The sequence below is a fragment of the Hippoglossus hippoglossus genome, chromosome 9, assembly GCF_009819705.1.
Source record: "Hippoglossus hippoglossus isolate fHipHip1 chromosome 9, fHipHip1.pri, whole genome shotgun sequence".
NCBI lineage: Eukaryota > Metazoa > Chordata > Actinopteri > Pleuronectiformes > Pleuronectidae > Hippoglossus > Hippoglossus hippoglossus.
The window spans coordinates 13548887-13571335 of record NC_047159.1 but is presented as its reverse complement, the minus strand read 5'-3'; the positions used below and the strand labels follow the sequence as shown (position 1 = coordinate 13571335).

The window sequence follows — 22449 nt, the reverse complement described above, 5'->3', positions numbered from 1 at the left end:
CTCCTTAAAAGACCATCTGAACTAAATCATGTGGAGGATATTGAGCCCTGGTGCCGATAATCAATAGAGTTCTCTTAGTAATATGCTCACTAAAATGGAATATTTTGCCAGGCCAAATTGGTATAATTTACTACATGAATGAATTAACTGTATTGACCTAAATCAACTGTGTGTGGTGAAGTGGGGCTATAACATATCAGGTAAGACATGAAATAATTGAAAACAGCTCACGTGAAAACTGTTTCGTGTTCATGTGAAGTTTGAGAAACAAAAGTCCCATAATAACAAAATGTGTATATTCATATTTAAGAGGACAAATCACTATATTTGGATTTTATGCTTTTTTTTTAAATAAAGTTTTTCAGAACTATTTTTAACGTGTGATTATGTATTTTATATTTTCATGTATTAGCTTTTACTGGCTTTTTCAGTTTTTTAACCTGTGTCAAGTGTATTTGAACATTGTTAAAAGTGCTTAACATATAAAAAGGATTATTATAATGTCCGTTTGTTCAAAGGCATGTTCTTCTGTCATGGGTTCTTTTGATTTTTTTTTCATCTGTTGTCAATTTTGAGCGAGTTCATTTTCCTGCAGTATGGAACTTTATATCCACTTAACAAAAAGAAGGATGAATTTTGAAGATTTAGTGTGTGTGTGTGTGCGTGTGCGCGCGCTCCACGTCCAGCCCTCCTCTGAGCTTGGTGTAATTATTTGAAATGAAGGAAACACTTGCGATTAAAATGTACCACCATTGATATTTTCTTTGGTGAAAGCAGAACTCTATAATATATCTTTCCGACATTGTGGACAGTGCAGTGCAGTGCAGGGCAGAGAGAGAGAGAGAGAGAGAGAGAGAGAGAGAGAGAGAGAGAGAGAGAGAGAGAGAGGATCTGGTGTCAGACAGCAGCTCTGGTTGTGGGGGTTGGGGGTGGAGGCGGAGGAGGTGGTGAGGGACAAGGAGGACTTTTACCAAACAGACACAGTGCCACCTAGCGGCTGGCGTCAGTGACTGTGGAGGATACAGTTGAGACATAGTTTCATAAAAGGTTGCATGTGTCTGAAGTGGTGCATAAATACAATTATTAAATATAAACATGGTTCTAATGCAAACACATATTACACACTGGTTCATTCAGCATTTAAAATAATTATATTTAACATAATTTACCAGTAGTCCACTAACAGATAGTAGTAAAGCAGGACATTGTTATATTATGAAAAAATAAAAGATAATCAGATAAATCATGTTCCAACACAACAAAATTTGTCATGTTAATTTTAAGGGAACTGAGGGTTCAAGTGTTCACTACACACATTTCATTTTACAATTTCTTTAACCACCACTGTTGATGTCTTATTTTTGCACATATAATATCCTGTAGTCTACATGTCAGAACATTATCTAAATTACTTCTTAGTGTTGTGCATGTTTCAGCCAATGCATGGAGTATATAAGATAATAATTCTGGCAATAATGTGTGTATAAAGAATAAATAGCACACACCACTGTCTTACAGAAGCCAAACAATGCAGCCAGCCCTGCACCTCGAGGAGAGGGCTTTATGTCAGGGTTTGAGTCGGGAAACAGGTCAGGACAAGGCAGTGAGAGGTGCAGGGAAGTGTGTATATTTGGAATTTTGGGGGTGTGGATATGCACTGCTTGAAGCAGAGAGGACAGCAGCTCAGAGCGAGCGAGGAGGCAGGGATAGACAGTGATTGTGTTTTTAAGGAGACATGGTGTAAAGTAGCTGTCTTCCTGAGAGCGAAGGAGAAGCTTGTGGAGATGTTCTGAAGGCTGCTGTGCTTGTGTGGTTGTGTTGTGAAAAAAAAAAAAAAATAGATCACACTCTGCCTCAGTATCACCTTGGAGGACCGCCTCCATATCTGAGAGCCAGCTGGATGGAGCATCATTAGAGCTTTAACCAGACAAACACACACGTGTGAGCACATCAAACAGTTTTAGCTGCCTCTGCCATCACCGCTCTGTGAAGCCCCTTAGAAATACCACAACTCATGTTCACTCCTAAAATGATAAACGGGCTGTTGTATCACGGAACCCCATTAACAGCAGTGTACAAGTGTTCTGCAGCTGAGCAGCAGGAAACATCAAGATATTGTTCTGACTGTAAGGTTAATACCCCTGTGATAGAGATCCTGCAAGCAACGTCTCCAGTCTTCTCAAATGGAGACAGACAAGTTAAGTATGACAAACCGATGGCGTGGTCCCTCTCCCCCCCCCCCCCCCCCCCCCCCGAGTCCCCAGTGATGATAAATCCAGCTCAGAGCTGCTGCTCTGGCGACTTCATGACAATGGACAGTCTACAGGCGTTCAAGCGCTGTCACAATGCCACACTCCTCTGCAGTGATTTAGTGCTCAATTTGTCTCAATATTTTACTCAATAGGACAAGATAGCAGAAGTGGGTGTACTTCTCTGCTCTTAATGCGCCATGTTAAGCTTTTCCTCAGATAGACATTTATTACCAAGGGGTAGGGGTGGTGGTGGGTGGGGGGGTTGCCCAAAGAGACAGTTCCTTCCCTCGATGGGGTGAGGTGGTGGTGGGGGTCATCCTGTGCAGTTGGGGCAGTGTGAGGCACAGCCTCTGTGTGTGTGTGTGTGTCCTCTATGAGCCTGTCACTCAGCTGAGCCATCACAACTCTGTGGGTCAGGGCAGGTTAAACAGCATCTGTCATCCAGAGAAGCGCCATTGTATTAAGGGGGAGGGAGATGCGACACACACACACTCTCTCTCACCCACCCACACACCCACGCACACACAGTTGTCTCCACACCTCCTCCACCTCAGAACAACAGGAAGGACTGAGGAGAATCTCAGGGGCTAAAGTCGACCCGGGACCGAGAGGATGAGGAAACACTTGTGACATCACTGCTAACCAACGACATCCAGAAATAACTTTCCTCTCCAAGAAAAACCTGAGTGAACGTGGCCCCAGGGGAAGGTCACAGATGCACACAAACACGGTGGGGCCGGCCCAAACTGTGAGTTTAATCTTCACTGTGCCACTTCCTCCCTCTCACCCCAGTGTGTTGTCTTGTGGCAGGAAATGCAGCCATGAGCTGCCATAAACACTGGAACAGCTTTTTTTCCTTTTCTGTGTAGTCTAGGCCTTAACTGTAAAATCCATTTTGACACATTTAAGAACGCTGTGAGTCGTGCTTATGTTTTGAAGCAATGAGGCTGGACGTTCTGGCTCTCACAAAGTGTTTTCAGCTCTGAACATCAAGTCTTTCTGCGGCAACATGCCTGGATGTCCTGCTGAGTCTGGTCTTGAGCCTCCCTTTGGGATTTATTTCTTCTCTTCATCTGTTGCCTCATCTATTTAAACGACAGGGGCTCACTCATGACATGTCCCTTCATCTTCTGTGCGAGCGAGACACATGGATGGATGGATACATGCCGACTGTAGACTACTGTGGAGCTGCCACTTACCAGGAGGTGTGTGGGCGAGTCTGCCCATCTCCTCTTTTAGAAACAGCATCATTTGCTTGTTCTGGGGCAGATACGACCGGTTTCCTTGCAGCGGGCACATATGACCGTTCCTCCGCAAACAATAAAAAAAGGCGGATATCTCAGGCAGCAGACTGGCGGCTCTTCCTGCTCTTTAGCACAAATTCCGCTGTTATTGTGGGACTCCTCTGACCTGCGGGACACTGGAGGTGCAGTCCACGCCGGAGTCACCATTTGCAGAGGGATTGTTATTCTTATCTGATGTGCATTTTACAGTCGAAGAACTAAAGCTTTCGATCATCATCATTATCACTTCAACCTCCATCTACAATCAGAATCCGTTAGTGTATATTACAAGACAGTTACTTATACAGTGAAGACAGTTTAAAAAGCTTAGGTAGCTATTGCTAATAGATGCTCTGAGGCTTTACATGAGAAAAAAGGGACGACAACCAGTTTCAGTCTACATACCTTTATTATATCATAAGGCCATCAGAGTATACAAAAGCTCTCGCATTACCTTGATAAGCACCAGGTGCTGGATTGAAGTAGCAAAAAAACTTAAAACTATGTCCGAGGTAATGTTACAGGCACAGGCCCCCACGGATTGCTTATCAATTCATCTTTGAGTCCAAATGACAACTGGACAAAATTAATCTTAGTCTAAGTGAACCTTTGTGCCAATTTTGAAATGATTCCCTCGAGTCAATCTGAAGATAAAACTTTCTCAAGGCAAATTAGGGTCTGAGAGGTCAGTGACCTTGACCTTTGATCTCAAACTTCTAGTCAAGTCCTCCTAGAGTTCAATAAATGTTTGCCAGATGACCTTTGACCCCCGACCACTAAAATCTGATCAGTTTGTCCTCGAGTCCATGTATGGACATATCCGTCCTCAGGGCCCAGAGTCTCCAACAAGGAAACAATCAGACATGAGCACAATGTAAACTAGATAAACTTTTTATTTGATATTTAGATACAATAAGAAGATGGCACACAAAGATTGACAGAAAGAGAAAAGGCACAATATATCATACATTCACTACCATGTCCCCTGAATTTCAAAAAGCTGATCAGAAACATTTAAAAGCAAGCAGCTCAGAAATTAAACAATTGTAGATTTCATAAATTAGGATAAGACTGTAGAGTGGCTATGTGAACACTTCCACTCCCTAATTTCATCATCTTAAACAGATGGAAAACCACTGATGGAAGTTATTCAATTTAGCCACTGGGTTCTGTATTCAGCAAGAATCATTAAGATAGACTTGGAAACATGGATTTTATATTTTTACACTCTTTAAATGCATACTGCTCCACCAGGACAGTTACAAAAGACCAACTGACTGACGCATTTACTCCAACTAGACTGTATCACAACCAGGTCCTGTCATATTCAAACTATAGTACCACATTTCCCACAGTTAACTATGGAACGGTGAGGGAAGTCAGTGGTCTGGGGCAACTGATGAGCAGGAATATCAAAGAGATCCTTGCGCTGCATTGTTCACCTGAGAAGATTTGTTGTTTTGAAAAATGTTGCCTCAGACTGAAATTTTCCTATGTTTAAAACGGTGTACAGTTGCTGAATACATGTAAACATATCAGAAATCCATTTATGCTGTTTTGTACAAGCCAATAACCCATTACGAAAGGAAGTGATCGTATTCCCTCGCCAGAAAGAAAGAAATAAAAACATCTTTGAGCAAAGTATGGCTGCATCAGTGTCTTAAAAATGTGGATAATAGATCTCTATAAAAACAAACCCCAGATTGCTGTTGCACAACTGGAGACACACCAGGAAAAAAAAACAAAACAGTAAGAATGAGCCAAGGAAACCATTTGTACTGTATACAGTTATGTATATAACACTAGTGATGATCAACACTGTAGGCCAGTGCCACGAGTCTGAAGCCTAAGGGGAGAAAGTGCACTATGGAGTTGAAGTCGTGTCATCAAAATGGCATATCCATTAACATGGCTGGTTTGAGGCACAGAAGTAAATCAGCCCTTTGGAGCAACAACAGTGCACACTGGCTGTTCCAGCACAAACATACAGAGTTCTTCTTGCTGAAGGAATTTCATTTGCTCAGGCGCTGTGACACTTAATTAAGAAACAAGGGAATCACATGGCATTCCACACCCTGAAGAAAACAAGGAGTCATCACAAATCAACTTTGCTCTTGGAGCTCTGTGTGATATGATTTACTCCCATCAAGTGGCAGCTAAAAGCTACTGCTAACATTTAGTCGTTAGGTAGATTGCCCGTCAGAAATAGGGGAGGTAGCTAGAGCAATAGCTGGCAGCAGAGGTACAAGAGGTTTGATAGGTCCGATAAATATAAAAAGGTCTGGAGATCAAGGCAAGCAAGTGTGTGGTGCTGGCGTCGTGTGCACACTGGTAAGGCAATTATGAATCTGTAAACACATGAAAACAGAAGAGGCCATTTGGAGGTGGTTGTCCTCGGAGAACCACGTGCGGGACAGGCCTTTTGGGGGGGGGGGGGGGGGGGGGGGGGTTGGGGGCGCGACAAGCCGTGTGGTTTGATGACAAAGAGGCTGGAGGGGTGCAGCACCATCTGTGGCCGTTTTTCGATGCCTGTTATCTCAAGGGACATCAGTATGGAGGGGAATGCTGTGTTGTACGTTGTGTGAGAATGTCTTCTGAATATGGAGTGTTTGTGGAAGGGGGGGGGAAAAAAGTCAGCGTGAGCTGTAAACACTTCCAAAGTAACATCCTTTAGCTGAACAAGCTTGCATGGATCTGCCCAGTCTGAGCTTTTAGGAGATCAGTCACCACAAAGGCATCCGCACCTGCGAGTGTGTGTGAAAATGAATTCACATGTTTACCCTCATGTGCGCGATGTATGCGTGTCATATGGACGTGTATGTGGGGGTTTCTATTAAATCTGTATGGGAGTGGGAGCGAATACCTGTTCGGGCATGATTGTCAGTGCTAATAAGATGCAGTGCTTTGGTTAAAGTGGGGGGAGGATTGCAATGGGCCAAGGTGCCAAGGGTGTTAGTAATCTCTTAATGGAGGCTGTGGCAGGAAGGAACATGAGTATGACAAACAGACAGACTCATGCCAGGGAATGCAAACCACTGAACCACGCTGTGTACAGTTAAAACCAAGGAGACAAAGATCATCAAGAGAGGAATGTTTTGGAGGATAAACATTAGCAAAAAAGGAAGGGAAAAAGAAAAAAACAAGAAAGTACAGAGGACATTTTTGGTCCTACACCTGCCACTGTGAAATCAAACCAATGAATTGCTTTTGTAAAAAAACAAAAAAAAACAACACATCTCTACTGCAAGTAGCTCCTCTTCACATCTCTCCAGAATGTTGGGTCTCGTCAATAACATGGTGCTGATACCTGGCGTTTCTCTGCCCAGGGGATCAAAATTAACCAGAGTCTTATCAGCAGGGATCATGCTGGTTTCTAGAAATCAATTCCTCAGTGGATAGATTGTCTATGATTGGGTGCAAGCCAGGGATCCGCTCTATTGATTGCAGGTAGCAGTGCCCCCCTCCCCCCACAGCATGATCAGTTAAGGTAAAAAAGGCACCGAAGGACCATTGCTGCTGTCATCATGGGTGTTTAAGATCTGTTGCCTTTTCTTTATTCTGCAGCGCTGGTTCCTCGAACTTCACCCCGTCTGCGAAGCTGTGGGGGGAAATAAAAAGAAGAGCGTTACGCTTGTGTAAGCTGAACAGGTGAGGGCAGGTTTGGTGGATGTGTGCATTCAGTGAAAATCTTGAATGTTTGCTAGTAACGGTGCAAAGGGATTCTAAGTTTTACTTGCATCACAAACCATTAAAAATACAAGTGTATTTTTACAAGTTATAATCTAAAGCGTTTCCTCAAAATCTTCTCCGAAGTTATCAATCGTCTTGTTTGTAATCCAGCTGGATAAAAGCATCACTTTCCCATTCTCCCATCCTGAGGCTGATGGCTTTGGAAAGTCAATTAGTGCTACGATCTGATAGGCGAACACCTTAATGGAACAGTTCAAACCAACAGTGGCTCTAAACAGAGGAATAGACAGATCTGATGAAATGGCACGAGGATTCACCCTCCCACTTCCTCCCTCCCCTCTTGCTCAATCACAGCACAGATTCCTTCTCAACTACAGAATTCCATTTGTATGTTAATGAGGACAAGGGAGCCATCTTGAAGCCCCCCCCCCCCTTTCTTGCCCTTTTTCTCATGCCTCCCCCTTCTTACACCAACACCACCAGGCTGGTATATGCAAAAAGCCAACATGACTGCTGGTGCAACGCAGAGTTTCTCATTCACGCTCTGCCTTGTCAACAACCTGAATGGTCAAGTTTGTGCGTGTAGGCTTTGGCTGTAGTCACGCAGTTTGGTCCGAAACAGTCTCGACTGTGACCCTGCTAACCCTAAAGCCCAGAGGTTCAGGCCTCGTCGGCCTCCTCACCGCAGCCTTCTTTGATGGTAACCGCCTGTTTACTTACTCCAAGGGAAAATGGGAAACACATGCTGAATTGGGCGAGATGGGGGTGGTCGGCCCGAAATGCTGTATGCTGGTAGTAAGCCAGGAATGTTTGAGCCAGGTTCACTTTGGCCAGTCCGGCCTGGATTCCTCCCTTTTACTCCTTGTACGGCCAAACGCTGCCAGATTGATATTTTGATTTGTTCCAAAGAGCAAACCAGTGGTCAGACATTGCAGAGGCTGACTCACAGAAATTAAAGCCTGTGATTTAAAAAGAAGAACCACTTCTCTGTCTTGTGTTCCTCTTTGGGGAGGCTCTAGATTGCAGGTAACAGTCTTGAGCAGGTCTTCTGTGGATTTTTTTCTTCAAACTTCTGGGCCCCTCTTAAAAAATAGCATGTGTGATTCCAAGAAAGTTTGCCCAGATGTCTGGACATATCCAGAAGACAAGAACTTGCACACATGTACAACACACACACACACTCTCAGGCAAACCATTTTTCACTGGGTCGGCATAAGAGTGAACAACATAGCATATACACGTCATACATCTCTACGATCTGGTGTTATTGATTAACTAATTCAGAGCGAGTTATGGGGTTGCATGTGAAAGCATACAATCATACGCGTGCACATATAGACATAGATTAAAAGCCCTTTCACAACACCGAAGAGTAGAGAGTGAGAGCAACATAGACGTGCAACAACACAGAAACCCCATAGTGAGCAGAGATCGGCCTTTACCAGTGACAACTTAGAGAGCAACACTCAGTTTCTACCTGGCCTAGCTACTCGTCTGCAGGCTTTGTACCTCGCACAGAGCCCTTCTTACGCATCTGGACAAAAATAAGATACAGGAGATCAGGGACAGAGCAACGAGGAAGCCTGTGGTGGGCAGCTAGCCCGGTGCCACGCTACGTGTGGTTTCTTTTAGCTTGTTATGAATCCTAAAATTCTGAAATATAAAGATTTAACATTTATAGAGCAAAATGTAAAAAGAGAACCATTCTCATGCTTTATATTTTAATGAACAAAAACTCATATTTTGCTACCCACAGACAAGCTGAGAGCCCACAAAGCAAAAGATATAATGCATTCATAAAATATTGGTATTTACTATTGGCAGTACGAGAAATTTAGTTTTAATAGTTTTATGTTAAACCATAAATTCCACACATTTTAATGGATTATGCAAACGGAAACATGAATATTCATCGTATAAAATAGAAATACAAGTTATTTGAAAACAATGGCACTTTTACTATTGCTAAATTAAGAAATTTCATTAATATCTCCAGTATTAAAGGGTTCAGTATTTTCAAGATGTTTATTCAGAAAGAGGGTTTAGATAAAAAAAAAATAATTGTATACTTTAAGCAGGTTTTCTGTTTAACATCACTAGGACAACTCTGTATGATAAAAAACGGAGACCATGTCACACTTGTTCATCTGCAGCCTGTAAATGTTTTGAGCTCAGAGAGAGTTCCCTGCACAAAGCCCAACAAGTACAGGGTTTATTTGTAATTATGGGTCATTTTTACTCACGTCCTCCAACTCATTCTGCGTCTCTGCCTCCATCCGCCGGATATCCTCCATAGTCAGGTCCACCCATTTATCAATCCAGCAGAAGACTTGGCGGTGAAAGTTAGTGAAGATCCTCTTCTCTTGCTGAGGGAGACAGTGATGGACTCGGTTAGAGTTGGATGACATGAATAAAATCAATATCACATGATTAATTCGGCCATTTAGAAAGATAAATAATTACAATGCGGAAATTGAATGAAAAATTACAATAATAGACAATCAATGTATTTAACTCTGAGCATTAATTACAGGCAAGTCATTGTGGAATTACACTTGAAACGATAATACCATCATGATAGATTCTACATTCAACAATACTGACTCATCACCCTGCACTAGTATTGGTCAGAAGACCAAGAGGAGTAATACTTCTGCAAACTGAAGCTCCCAGAATCTGAATACATCTCATGTCCCATGATAAATAGACAGGGTGAAGTGTAAACCTGTCACTTACCTCATGGATTATGTTCTCCGCTTTGTTCTGCAGACCCCACCACTTGAACTTGACTGTGACCAGTTTGTAGGCACACATCTTTGGGCAGTCAGTCTGACTAACCAACTCTCTCTGTTGGGAGAAGAACAGCAGACTTAACAACCCATCACTTTTTAAAAAGCTCAGTATCAGAATAAATAACAGCAAAAACTTTCCAAGCAGAAAATAATTGTGGAAAACTGCAGCAGCAGACAGAGAATATTATTTTAGACTAATCGTGGCTGCATTCAAAGCTAAAAATCATTAATACATAATGCTTTGGGTATGGAGCTTGCTGAAATAATTATAAATATGAAGATGTGCTCTGCACAGATAAAAGTACCCTAATCTACAACACACTTTCTAAATCCATCTGCTGCTTGCACTCTGCCTCCCTCTAAAGAGAAGAAAAGGAAGAGGGGGGTTGGGGCAGAGCAAAGTGGATAAACTCCAGATAAAGGGACAATTTCTCTGCCTCCGCCCTGACAGCGACACCTTTCCCAACAGGCATGCCTTTGTGGCCACGGAAGGCAGATAAAACGCTGCTCGCGAAACGATAAGGGTGTCGCGGTGCAAAGCTGGTTACATTATTAACACCTAGGACCTGCTCGCCCCCAGAACACACACACACTCTCTCCCTCAGAGAACACCTGTTTAATTAATCACTTCATTCTGGCTCGGCATTCCAAGCGAAAAATGCCACAGACCCGCCTCAATCACCCTCATCCCACTGCCGTTTGATGCCGCGATCATGGTGGAGAGCGAGAGAGGGGAAATGAGAAACATTTCTAAATTTGCAGTGGGTTTAGAAAAGTTGTCATCGCTAAAGGAGAACTTCACATGAAACGGATTCTACATCAAAACATTTACGGTGACATTTCTTCTCTCCCTCTCTGTGCCCCACTCAAAGGAGAAGAAGTTTTCAGAAATACAAAGGGTACTGATATGCAAGCATGTGTGCATGCAGAGATAGACAAGAGTTTTATTGCTCTGAGAAGCTGGCAGAGATTGTGCCTCTGTTGTCACATAACTACTTCGTTTTTTTTCACCTTTTCAAAAACAGTCTTTTTCCCCATGTCCACAGCGGACGGGAAAGTGATCTAATTAAAAACACAAAATAAAAAGTTGTGCTTCTTTATTCATACTTTTTAAAAGCTGTTTGGCTGCCTTTGTTCTGTGAACATTCTTGAAGCAGAGGAAAGTTTCCCGTGGTGAACTTTGAGGGCTCCACTGCAGAACAGAAAATTCTCAGTGCTGTAAAAGTGAGCAGGACCCGTTTGTGAGGCTGTGGGTTGTGATGGGGTTTAGAGGGGAAGCAAAAAAAACTCCTGACAAAGTTACTCCGAGTGGATGAGCTCCGTCTTATTGACTTATTACTTTTAATCAAAAGTACATCAGTCTTTATTCAGAAGTGCTGCTTGTCAAATTTAGAATCAATGTCAATACAAACTGTCCCATTTCTGTCTTCATCCTCTGTCTCACACAAAGGATGGCAGACGGAGCTCAGAATAGAATCTTTATCTGAGCTGGTGACTTAACGTTTCTATTACGTCCAATTAGAGCGAAGAAAGAGGTGATTTGTCTTCATCAAACTGTAGCTACAGAGCTACGGACACCACTCCAACCTTCCACCAGCTCTGATTACAGGCACTAGTCTGTGTGAAAACCAAAACTACTATCTACAAATGAATCTAAATTAAATACAAGACAAATACTGTGCAAGTTCAAGTCTACATGAATATGTTTTTGCTACACTACAATTTAAAACATCTCCTTTTTCTTTGAAAAACTGCTTAAGTTCAGTCAAGTTTCATAGTGACCAGGACTGAAAACACTTTCCAAGTCCAGCCACAAATTCTTGATTTGATTGAGGTCTGGACTGTGACTCCGGAACTCCACAACACGAACATCATTTTGTGTTTAGGCATTTCCTGAGTAACTGAGTTTATTTTTGGGGTTGTTGTCTTGCTGGAAAATAAACCTCCCAAGCAGCAGTTCTCTTGCAGATCGAGCAGCCTTTCTTCCTTCTTCTGCTACATTACTTTAACCTGCCATCTTCATAAACCCTCAGAGAGTCAGTGCAAAGAAGCGTCCCCACAGCGTGATGCTGCCACCAGCAGAAAACAAAAACACAAAGCTCAGTGTTTGGTCTCAGACCACTGAACTTTCTTCTACTGTATTTCAGAGTCTCCCACATACCTTCTGGCAATGTCATGTGTTTTGTTTTCAAAAGTGTCTTTTTTGTTTCTTGTGGGTTTCTTCGATAGTTGTATGCATGTTGTCTCCCGACCCTGAAGCTTCTTCAGAGGTGGCATAGGCCTCGCTGCGGGGAGGACCTTCTGCTCTACACCGATTTATGGATGTTCGCTATGCTTACATCTTACTTTGACCAACTTTAGTTTATTCACTACCTTAAGAAACTCTAAATATTAAATTACAGATATGCTGAATTTTTCAGATGAAAAAACTCCAGCAACCATTTTTAAATCATGAGGAACTGTACAGAATTATCCAAGATCAGACCTGGGTCTAGTGTGAATGACAGTGACCTGGCATACACTTTTTATTTATTTATTTATTTTTTTAAACCATCCGAGGTGGTCCATGCCCCACCCTTACTCAACCTCTGATTGGCTCAGTCTTCTTGCCTGTATTAAACACAATCAGAGTCATGGTTGGGTCTTTGCCAACGTTATTTGGGTAAAAATATATGTATACTGCCTTCAAATAGTCTGGTATACAGGTTCTAGACATTGGTTGAATTGTGGGGCATTAATCTCTATTTGTGTGTGAATGTGATAAATTGAATTTCCACAGTTCACAAGTGCATTACCTTCCAGTTGGGCCCAAGAGGTCCTCTGCCCGTCTTAACCGACTTGAACTTGGTAGGATCCTCATCTGGCTTGTAGTCCTACAGTGAGAACAATTTATATAAATCAATCAATACAAAACATCACATATTACATTATATTAAACTGATAAACACAGTTCAATAAATTTCTGTATTACTGATTTTCGGTTATTCATGAATACTGCTGCACCATGAACAATTGGGTTCAAAGAAAAAAGGGAAAAAAAGAAAGAAAGTGTGATAAAGACATTTCTGTAATTTAGTTTCTCAGACAAAGCACTAAGAAAATTACATTTTTATTTCATTATAGCATTCAGTATGTCACTGAACTGGCAGCTTGGAGGTTACGACTAAGGGGCACTGATGCCACTGGCAATGTTTATTCAATTAAGGTGACAGAGGAGCCAATGTGTCTAAGTGAAAGTTTCTATCTACCTACACGAGTAATGCTTGTGTTGCTGTACTTTCAAGTATGCATGCGTTTGAGTCTACTGCTGCTCTAACTGCCACCGCACTATTTATTCTATACATTCAGTACAAACAGTAATGTCTTGTCAAACCCATTTTACTGAACAAACCACTTGGACCCTGGGGTCCCAAGGCAAAAAGATTTAAAAAAGCATTTAGAAAAATACAGTGACAGTGAGTGCATATGCCAAGCACATGAGCACAAACATGACAAAGTTGACTTCATAAAGCAGCAGAGAAATAATATACAAATAAATGAAATGGCTTTCAAATTATCAACAGCTCAAGGGCCCAGCAATTTCAAATAAATCATGATGCGCCTGCAGCTAAAAGCTACTTTTCAGGGCTATCGGCCAACAGGAGGGTGCCCAACGTGTGGAGAGAGATAGAAACCCACTCACACACACACACACACACACACACACACACACACACACACACACACACACACACACACACACACACACACACACACACACACACACACACACACACACACACACACACACACACACACACACACACACACACACACACACACACACACACACACACACACACACACACACACTAATTCGGCTGTTTTAATGCTGAGAGCTCCATCACTATAACAATACAGTGTGCTGCACTAATGAGGCCTGTGAATCGATGTGCCGTGGTAGACGAAAAGGAGCTACTCCTCGAGTTAAAGAGTGTGTGTGAAGAGCGCAAGTGTGTTTGTGTCGTGCGAGTGTGTGTGTTTGTCTAGTTCCAGCATACGAAGCACTGTGAGCTTTAATTACACTAACAAACTCATCTGTGCTGGCGGTGTGCCTCAGGCCCTGCAGCCATGCCCGAGGCTGAGGGCTGATAGGGCCCTCAGACACAACACACTGCTCCAGAAAGGCAAACACGTCCGCCTCGTTAACTACCCACCGCAAACAAGCACGTAGACACACACACACACACACACACAAACTAATGCTGCTTAGTCAAATAGCCACACATGCACACAAACACACAGCCACGGTGAAATGAGGCAATGGGATGTCAAATAACAGCAATAATGTGTAACATCTTCAAATAAGATTTCAGAGACTCCAAATTGAGTATTAAAACTCATTTATATTCTGAATTATTGAGGCAATTTTCCATGGTGTGTTAAATTTCTAAGATTTCTTGATACAAATTAGCTGGTATGCAACAATATTTACGAACATAAAACAGCGAGTGATTGTTAAGCTTTGTAAATATCAAGAATTTCATAAGAAAATAAGCTTAATTTTAAGTAGTCTACAGCTTTGATATGTCATTGTGACAAGAAACATACATGCACACACACACATTCATACATATATGCTATTGAATCAACATTTAATCAATGTAAATAGAAGTATGATGCTGTAGTAGGAATTGGCAGATACCAAAAATGAGATTCTTGTGATTACATCAATATTCTTTAACTGCTCGGTTCTAGCAATCCACTAACGATGTCAATATGGTATGTTTATTGTACTTCAATATGCACGCGCACACACACGCATGCCTTAGATCCACTCCAGTTCCACTAAAAAACAGCCCTAGTGGATATAAGTGATAAGTAGTAATACTCCGATGCATGGGCTCAAAGTCTAGATAATGACCCGATTTGTTTTTCGAGTTAAATTTGCTCACTCTACCAACTGCCCGTTTGACAACCATGGGATCTAGAGCCTTCAGCCACTCTGCTCCCCGCATCTGGAACTCTCTACCACCAGACATTCATAACGTTGACTCTCTCTCCATTTTTAAATCTCATCTAAAACCTCATCTTTTTAAAAACAGACAGTTTGATACATTGTTTTTTGTTGTGTTTTTATCTCTGCCGTGTAAGGTGACCTTGAGTGCTCTGAAAGGAGCCTATAAATGAAATGAATTATTATTTAGTTATTATTGGTCTTTTGGAACAAACAATAACTTACTCCAACAGTGGATCAACTGTGCATTCAAAACAACAATGAATTAAATGAATCAAATTGCTTACTTTTATGTCAAACATCTACAGATACTAGTTTCTCCATTGTGATGATCTGCAGGTTCAGAACACAAAATCTCTTACTTTTGAAAAGAACGAAAGTATTTTGTCTGTGGACGTTTTTTAAGATGTACTTAAAAAGGTAAATCACGGCTGGTCAAGAACATTTTAAACATTCATTGATTTCTGGATTAGGATTGGATGTTAGCTTGGTAGTGATCAGGATTCTCCACATGAAGGCGCCAATTTCTCTTGCACATAAAATGTGCTGATCGGATAGATTCTACTTACGGCAGCCTCCACTTTTAGATTGTCTGCGATGTCAATTGGCACGACAGTAACCTTGTCCCATGTGGCCTGGTCTAGTTTGTGCACCTTGAAAAAACAAAACAAAAAATGCAATAAGAGCATATAAACTCAAATCTGCTGGTGAGATTGATGTTTGATATTATGCAGAGGTGCTCACGTTTTCTTGAGTTCCAACGTCTGGTTTGTGCCACGTCTCGATTTTAATGAAGAAATTGTCTTTCATATACTCGTTCTAGAAGCATCAGGACATGAGTAATAATGTATATCAGTGGCTTGAGCAACCTGAGAAACATTAACTTAGTTACAACTACAATATTTTGACAATTTATGTAATACAAAGTTTATTTAAGGAGACCTACCGTCACAACTGGATCAAGGTCAGACATGAGCAAACAAGGGAAAAAACACCATTAAAAATGCATACAAACCACAAAAACAATAAATTCACACCAACAGAACATGCATGCAAGTAACACACGTGCGTTTAACCGTGGAGAGGACTAAAGGGTTTCAAGGATAAAGCAAAGGTAAATTGATATGGCAGGGGGACTCACTGGTTCTGCAGTAGGGGTAGGCATTCCAAGCTTTTTCATGGAATACCATGGCACTCTCTGGGGCCAAGTACCTGATAAGCCCTGGTACTCTACTGTAGGGTGGAGGGAGAGGATGGGTAAGTGCAGGTAGAGAAAAGGGAAAAGAAGACACATCACTACACCTATTAGTGTTTCTAGAGGAAAGACTGCAAAAGAGAAGGCTAATGAACTACTTGGAATGTTTCACAACAAAGCTTAGACAACACTGCCACTGCCTGGTGGCACAGTGCTATTGCACTGTGCCACCAGGCAGTTATGAGGTCAAATAATGAAATTTTAAAAATAAACGCACATACCTCTTTAAGTGGTAGATTTTATGTGTATACTGTCCTTTCTCTCCATCTTTTTCATAGGGCTCGTTCTTCAGTACCTGAATGCCCTCACCACCGCCTGTCTCATTTTTACTGGCCTCAGCCACAGAGAACAGCTGCCCCACTTGGTACTGTACAAACAAAATTAACATGAACAACTGTGTGCAAAGAAAATACATGAAAACTGTAACTTGCTTATCCTTTACATTCAATAAAGTATACAATGTGTTCTGAAACTGGACACAGCAAACAACGACCTTTGAATCACCAAACAAGTGAGATAAAAAAGTTTGAATAAGCATTTTTAATACAAGCTTCAGGTGGGAGCAAGGTAGGCGTCTTTTTTTATTATACTGCCCTATGAACCAAATAGAATAAAGGGCAACCTGGAGAGTGTAATGTGTATTTCACTCATCTGCAGACCAAATTAACTGCAACAGAAGGGTAGATGTTTGCTTATGTTATCTAGCAGAACTCAGTGTTTTTCACTGTAAGAGAACACTTGGTTTGCATTTATTCGGAATGAGCTTTAAAATGCGACACTAATGGCCAAAAGAAAGAAAGAATGAACTGTGGTACAAGTGGAAATAGTTTTAAAACTACAGTTTAGTGAAACTGAAATGAACAGACTACTTAATTCATAAAAATATCTTTACTCAAATGCAAGTGCCACTCTCCTGTCACCACACATGCCAGTTATGACGAGGGCAGACTGGTGAAAAGGCTCTAAAATTTATATAAATAGAATAGTAATTTTATCAAAATAATCATTAGGGAGATAAGAAAACAATTACTCACCTCCTCAACAGTACAGGGTAAAACCACACGGCTGCAAAAGAAAGTGAGAAGGTTAGTATAATTTTTTAAGTTACACTGTTCAATATTAAACAATTCTGCAAGATAACATCGGAATTTCTTTAACTCAGAATGAACAAGGTTAAGTGTAACCTTACACCAAAAGTAAATTCAACTATATTGTACTATACAAAATGTATAAATTAGAAAAATGTATAAATTGATCAAAACAGTCAAAACCCACCAATACCATAAATAGCACAACAAATAAAACTGAGAACTCATTTCTAAACCATAAAAGGTCTCCATATCGAGAAAGGTGAAACTTCTGTAAATTTTGGTTTGCTTTTCCATATGCATCGTGTATCTATACTCACCAACATTTACACAAAATCCATTATAAATGGCTTATTTACTTTAAATATTCATAATGATTGTGACCTGTTAATTGTCGGTTACGGTCCACATACTAGAAATCAAAACTCCATCACAGCATTAGAAATAACCTCCATAATGCAGAGAAAGATTTGAACTACGAACTAAGGCACAAAAAGCTGGTTGTGGTCACTCCCTAATACTACAGCCCAGTTCACCGTACTGCTGACTTCAGCAATAGGAGAGGAAACCAACATTAGAGCAGAGTGGAAAAGTTAGAGCTGAGAGAAGCCAGGTTTGGATACAGCCACACCATAAGGAACAGTCAATAGAAAAGAGGCGTGAGAGGAAGAGTAGTAAAGGAAAATGTGAGAGTCATTTTGGGCTAAAAATCACACACACGCACGCACACGAGGGCAAAGAAGGTTAAGGACATGGTCGCCCATATGTGAATGCGATGCGAATATTGCAAGTCAAAGTTCACAACAGTTGAACACACTAAGCAGAGCTATAATTTGCCGTGCCATAGGAAACAAATATTGTTTTTATGTGACTGGGCCCTAATCCTCACAATGACATCCATGATATTGTATCAGTCCGGGGGCCTCATCTATAAAACAGTTCGAGCAGGATTCATACTAAAAGTATAAATGCTAAAAAAAAAGAAGCAAAAGGGCATACGCAAAATAAATGTCTGATTATAACCGTGCGCACGCACACCTGAAGGCAAAGTTATCTTCATAGCTAACATACCACCTGCAACTAATGAATATTAAACAACCAGGGTGACCAATGGTCTTCTCTGGTGAATCATGGCATCAAGCGACCGACATTGAAGAGCTTGTGAGTGAGGTGGATGTGAAGAAAGACAGAGTTTGGTAGCCACAGCAGTGATATCATTAATAAAAGAAAATGCACTGAGTGCCGCGGTGACATGACAAAAATAAATTATTTTCATCGTCAGAATGTGAGGGGACTTCTTGTACTGCCTGTATGTATTTCAATCATCCCCAGGATTATTAAATTCAGAGACAGCCGCAATATCCCCATTATTGTGAAGAGTTAAATCAGCGTCACAGAAGGCATCCAGATAGGAACTCTTCTCTTTCAAAACAAACTAACAAACAGAAGAAACTTAAACGATGACACAATATATCATCTATACAATGGACTATTATCGAGCAGTATCAAATGGACTAACCATGCCAGGGCCACCCATGATTACAAAAAAGCAACAGAACAGGAACAGAGTAATCATTATCCCACCCCCACCCCCCAGTGCTACCTATGGATGTATGCCGAGTGGGTTGCGTGCCAGTTTTAAGGTGTTTTAGCCTTTCAAGTAAGAGATAAAGGTGTCCTCTCAAATTCCCCGGATTGGTTTTTGAGAACAAATCTAATGCTCTACATGAAGAAATGCACATAACATGAAGTGTGTATCATTTCATTTAGCCAATGTTTTATAGTGGGTACTTCTTTATTCTTCCAATAAAGAAAGATGAGCTACTTGGCAGTGAGAAGAAAAGAAGCATTGTTGAGACATCTGCAGTCTGCTCAGCCTTTCTGATACTCCTATGGGGATTAGTACCGGATCAGGTTTTAACTCCACCTCCAAATATCCCAATCCCGAAGTTCTGGAAATTAGGACATAGGGCGGAACTGTGTAATAGGGCGGATTCTGTTGAGCCACATTTATCACACTGTGCTGAGACATCCGGAAACAATCTCAGTAGTTTCATCTTTGAATAGTGCAATCTATGTAAAATCTTAAATTGTATTAGACCGTGACGTGCATTGACCGAGCAGGCATGAATATATCTCAGGCTTTTATCTCAGATATCCTACAATAGTTGTTCACCAAGCTCAACTTCCCATTCTGCCTTGATGGTGTGGGAAGTGGTCTGAGATATATTCTGCAAGGAATTCTAGAGAGAAGAAATTATATTTCAGACCTGGCGAAAAGTTTTAGACTGTGATCTAATTCATCTGGCCCTACTCTCTCAAAATCAGGGAGATGTGTCCTCACATAACTTCTGACCTGAAGATAATTAAAAAACTCCTGTTGTGGAAGGTCATGTTTATCTTTCGGAAAGATGCAAACGCCCCTCCTAGCTTATTCCCAAAGGGGCTTCAAGCCCAAAAAATGTTTACAGTGTAATTCGTATCAAACACATACCTGTCTGCTAATTAACAGTGAGTGAGTGAGTGACACACGCGCTTTAAGTTATCTTTTACAATTTAAGGTTCTTATGGAACAGTTGTCGTCCAAGGGCAACTAAAGTGGATCAATATTATGCTAAATAATCACCTTATCATCGCCACTTTCTCCATCTCCAAAATGTGTACGAATGGATTTAAGTTTGTGAACAAGTGCACAAATTCTCCCATAAACTTTCTGCTTACCACATTGCAGCTGACTGATGTATAACGCCAATATAATATTTTCACATCAGATAAAATAATAAAAACATTTATTTAACATTAATGCATCATCACCTTGACTAAAATGTTTTATTTGACAGTGAAAATGTGTATTATCTCTGTTTGCTTAAATAGAGCTGCACTTAACTTATTTACTTATTTTAAACTAGGTGTTAAATACACATTCATGGAAGTATGATATACAAAATAGGTCTACACAATCACTTAAGTGATTAGTATTAATGAATTAATAAATAATTTTAATATGCATTTATACAAGTAAGTGACTAAGTTGCATGTGTAGAGGAAACAAAAGGTATGGATTTAAAAGAAATACCGTATAGACAGTATAATAAAGTTCAAATGTCCAAATCAAACCACTGATTATTTGATCAAGTATAAATTGTGGTTTTCAATTTGAATGATTATACTAAATCATTTTCATCCCAACGAAAAGGTAAAAGTCACTGCTTGACAAACAGGTGAGAAGAAGTCTCTAACAAACTTCCTGTCTGCATTCAAACGACCACCAACTCATTTACTGGTGACGCCAAAGTTGAAGATCAGAAACCATTACCCCAAGGTACGAAGTAAGTTAACATAACTTTATAAAAGTGTTAAAGAGACCATTAGCTAAACACGTAGAATCAGGTCTAGTTGGATACACTCATGCTGTTGATGCTGGTTTAATGTCAACACGAGCATATTCTGAAACAACTTCATGACAACTAAAAGGTAAGTTAGCTAGCCTTACCTGGAAACTACCACCGCTAGCAAGCTAGTTTAACGCAAGCAGATCCGATGAATTTACATTATATTCAAAGTCTTATCTCAGGGGAGATTAGCTGGCGTCAGCACGGGTTTACGAGTCGATGTGGCCGAGATAACATGAGCGGCGCTGCAGACTTCCCGTTCAACTTATGCCTTCAGGTTAGCGAGCGTTAGCAAAACGAGAGCTAGTTCTTAGCTCGAGTCAGCTCAGGTTGTACAGCTTGAATGTGCTAATGTGAGCGCGGTGCCCTTTGAAACCCACAGCACACTCACGGGCTGACGCGCTGGAGAGCCCGCTGCTTGACGTGGACGTTAGAGAGGCAGTGAGAGGAGCGGACGTGTCTGTCAAAGCCGGTAGGCCACAGCTGCTCCTGGGCGAAGCCGAGCTCCCCTCGTGTGTCTGACACACACACACACAATAAGACAAGGTGAAAAGTTCCCATCAGCTTCCAGCCACTGGAATAACCCCCCCACCACAGTGAACATGTAGAAACCCCAGCGGGGGTCCGGACGGAGGCGGTTACAGGTTAGTTAGTTAGTTAGAAACAGGACTTACTACTCCTTGATGAGAGTCATCTTCTTCCTCTCGACACAACTGGCGCTGCCCCGCTACCTCAGCGCTGCTGACGTCATGAGCTGCTAAGAACTGCGCCCGGGCCCGCCCCTATGAGCGCTGATTGGTTAGAGGGAGGAACAGGGGAACTACGCGTCTGTATCGACCAATCAGGTCTAGATATATGGATAGACAGGCAGACAGGCAGATGGATAGATGGATAGATGGACAGACAGACAGATGGACAGACAGATGGATAGACAGACAGACAGAGAGATTGACGGATAGATAGATAGATAGATAGATAGATAGATAGATAGATAGAGAGACAGAGAGACCGAGAGACAGACAGATAGACAAATAGACAAATAGACAGATAGACAGATAGACAGATAGATAGATAGATAGATAGATAGACAGACAGATAGACAGATAGATGGATAGACAAATAGACAAATAGACAGATAGATAGACAGACAGACAGACGGATAGATAGATGGATAGACAGACAGGCAGACAGATAGATAGACAGATAGATAGATGGATAGACAGACAGATGGATAGACAGGCAGACAGATAGATAGATGGATAGACAGACAGACAGACAGACAGACAGATAGACAGATAGACAGATAGATGGATAGACAAATAGACAGATAGATAGACAGATAGATGGATAGACAGACAGACAGACAGATAGACTGACAGCCAGATCAGTAGGAAGATAGATAAATAAATCGGTGGGTAAGAAGGAAGATAGATAGACAGACAGACGGATAGATGGACAGACAGACAGATCAGTAGGAAGGTAGATAAGTAAGTGGGTAGATAGGTAGGTAAATCAGTGGGTAAGAAGGTGGGTGGATGGATTGATAGATAGATAGATAGTTAGATAGTAGGGGAGGTAAATCGGTGGGTAAGAATATGGATGGATGGATAGATAGATAGATAGATTGGTTAAGTGGGTAAGAAGGTTAGCGGATATGTGGATAAATAGGTAGGTAGATATCTAAATGGGTAGGCAGGTGGG

General features: G+C 41.3%; 1 protein-coding gene across 2 annotated transcripts; it reads right to left on the bottom strand.

Moving 5' to 3' along the window:
* Nucleotides 1–4410: 4410 nt before the first annotated feature.
* On the bottom strand, nucleotides 4411–21529 carry LOC117767422 (phosphatidylinositol transfer protein beta isoform-like). Of its 2 annotated transcripts, XM_034595040.1 has the most exons (12): nucleotides 21423–21529; nucleotides 17303–17333; nucleotides 16490–16635; nucleotides 16155–16246; nucleotides 15960–15967; nucleotides 15758–15832; nucleotides 15583–15666; nucleotides 12813–12890; nucleotides 9962–10072; nucleotides 9469–9591; nucleotides 8703–8759; nucleotides 4411–7133 (listed from the first exon to the last, which is right to left on the bottom strand). In XM_034595040.1, exons 1-11 carry the CDS (start codon nucleotides 21440–21442, stop codon nucleotides 8712–8714), a joined length of 816 nt encoding a protein of 271 aa, XP_034450931.1. In that variant the 5' UTR covers nucleotides 21443–21529; the 3' UTR covers nucleotides 4411–7133; nucleotides 8703–8711. The 2 variants fall into 2 exon arrangements, with proteins under 2 accessions (XP_034450931.1, XP_034450932.1); XM_034595041.1 differs by lacking the exon at nucleotides 8703–8759.
* Between the last annotated feature and the right edge of the window lie 920 nt (nucleotides 21530–22449).

Coding starts and splice junctions, on each gene's coding strand:
- LOC117767422 (XM_034595040.1), bottom strand. CDS start 21,442: ATGACTCTCATCAAGGAGTA. Junction 16,247..16,489: donor AAAATCTACCACTTAAAGAG/GTATGTGCGTTT, acceptor TCCACCCTACAG/TAGAGTACCAGGGCTTATCA. Junction 10,073..12,812: donor CTCTTGGGCCCAACTGGAAG/GTAATGCACTTG, acceptor TTCTCCCAACAG/AGAGAGTTGGTTAGTCAGAC.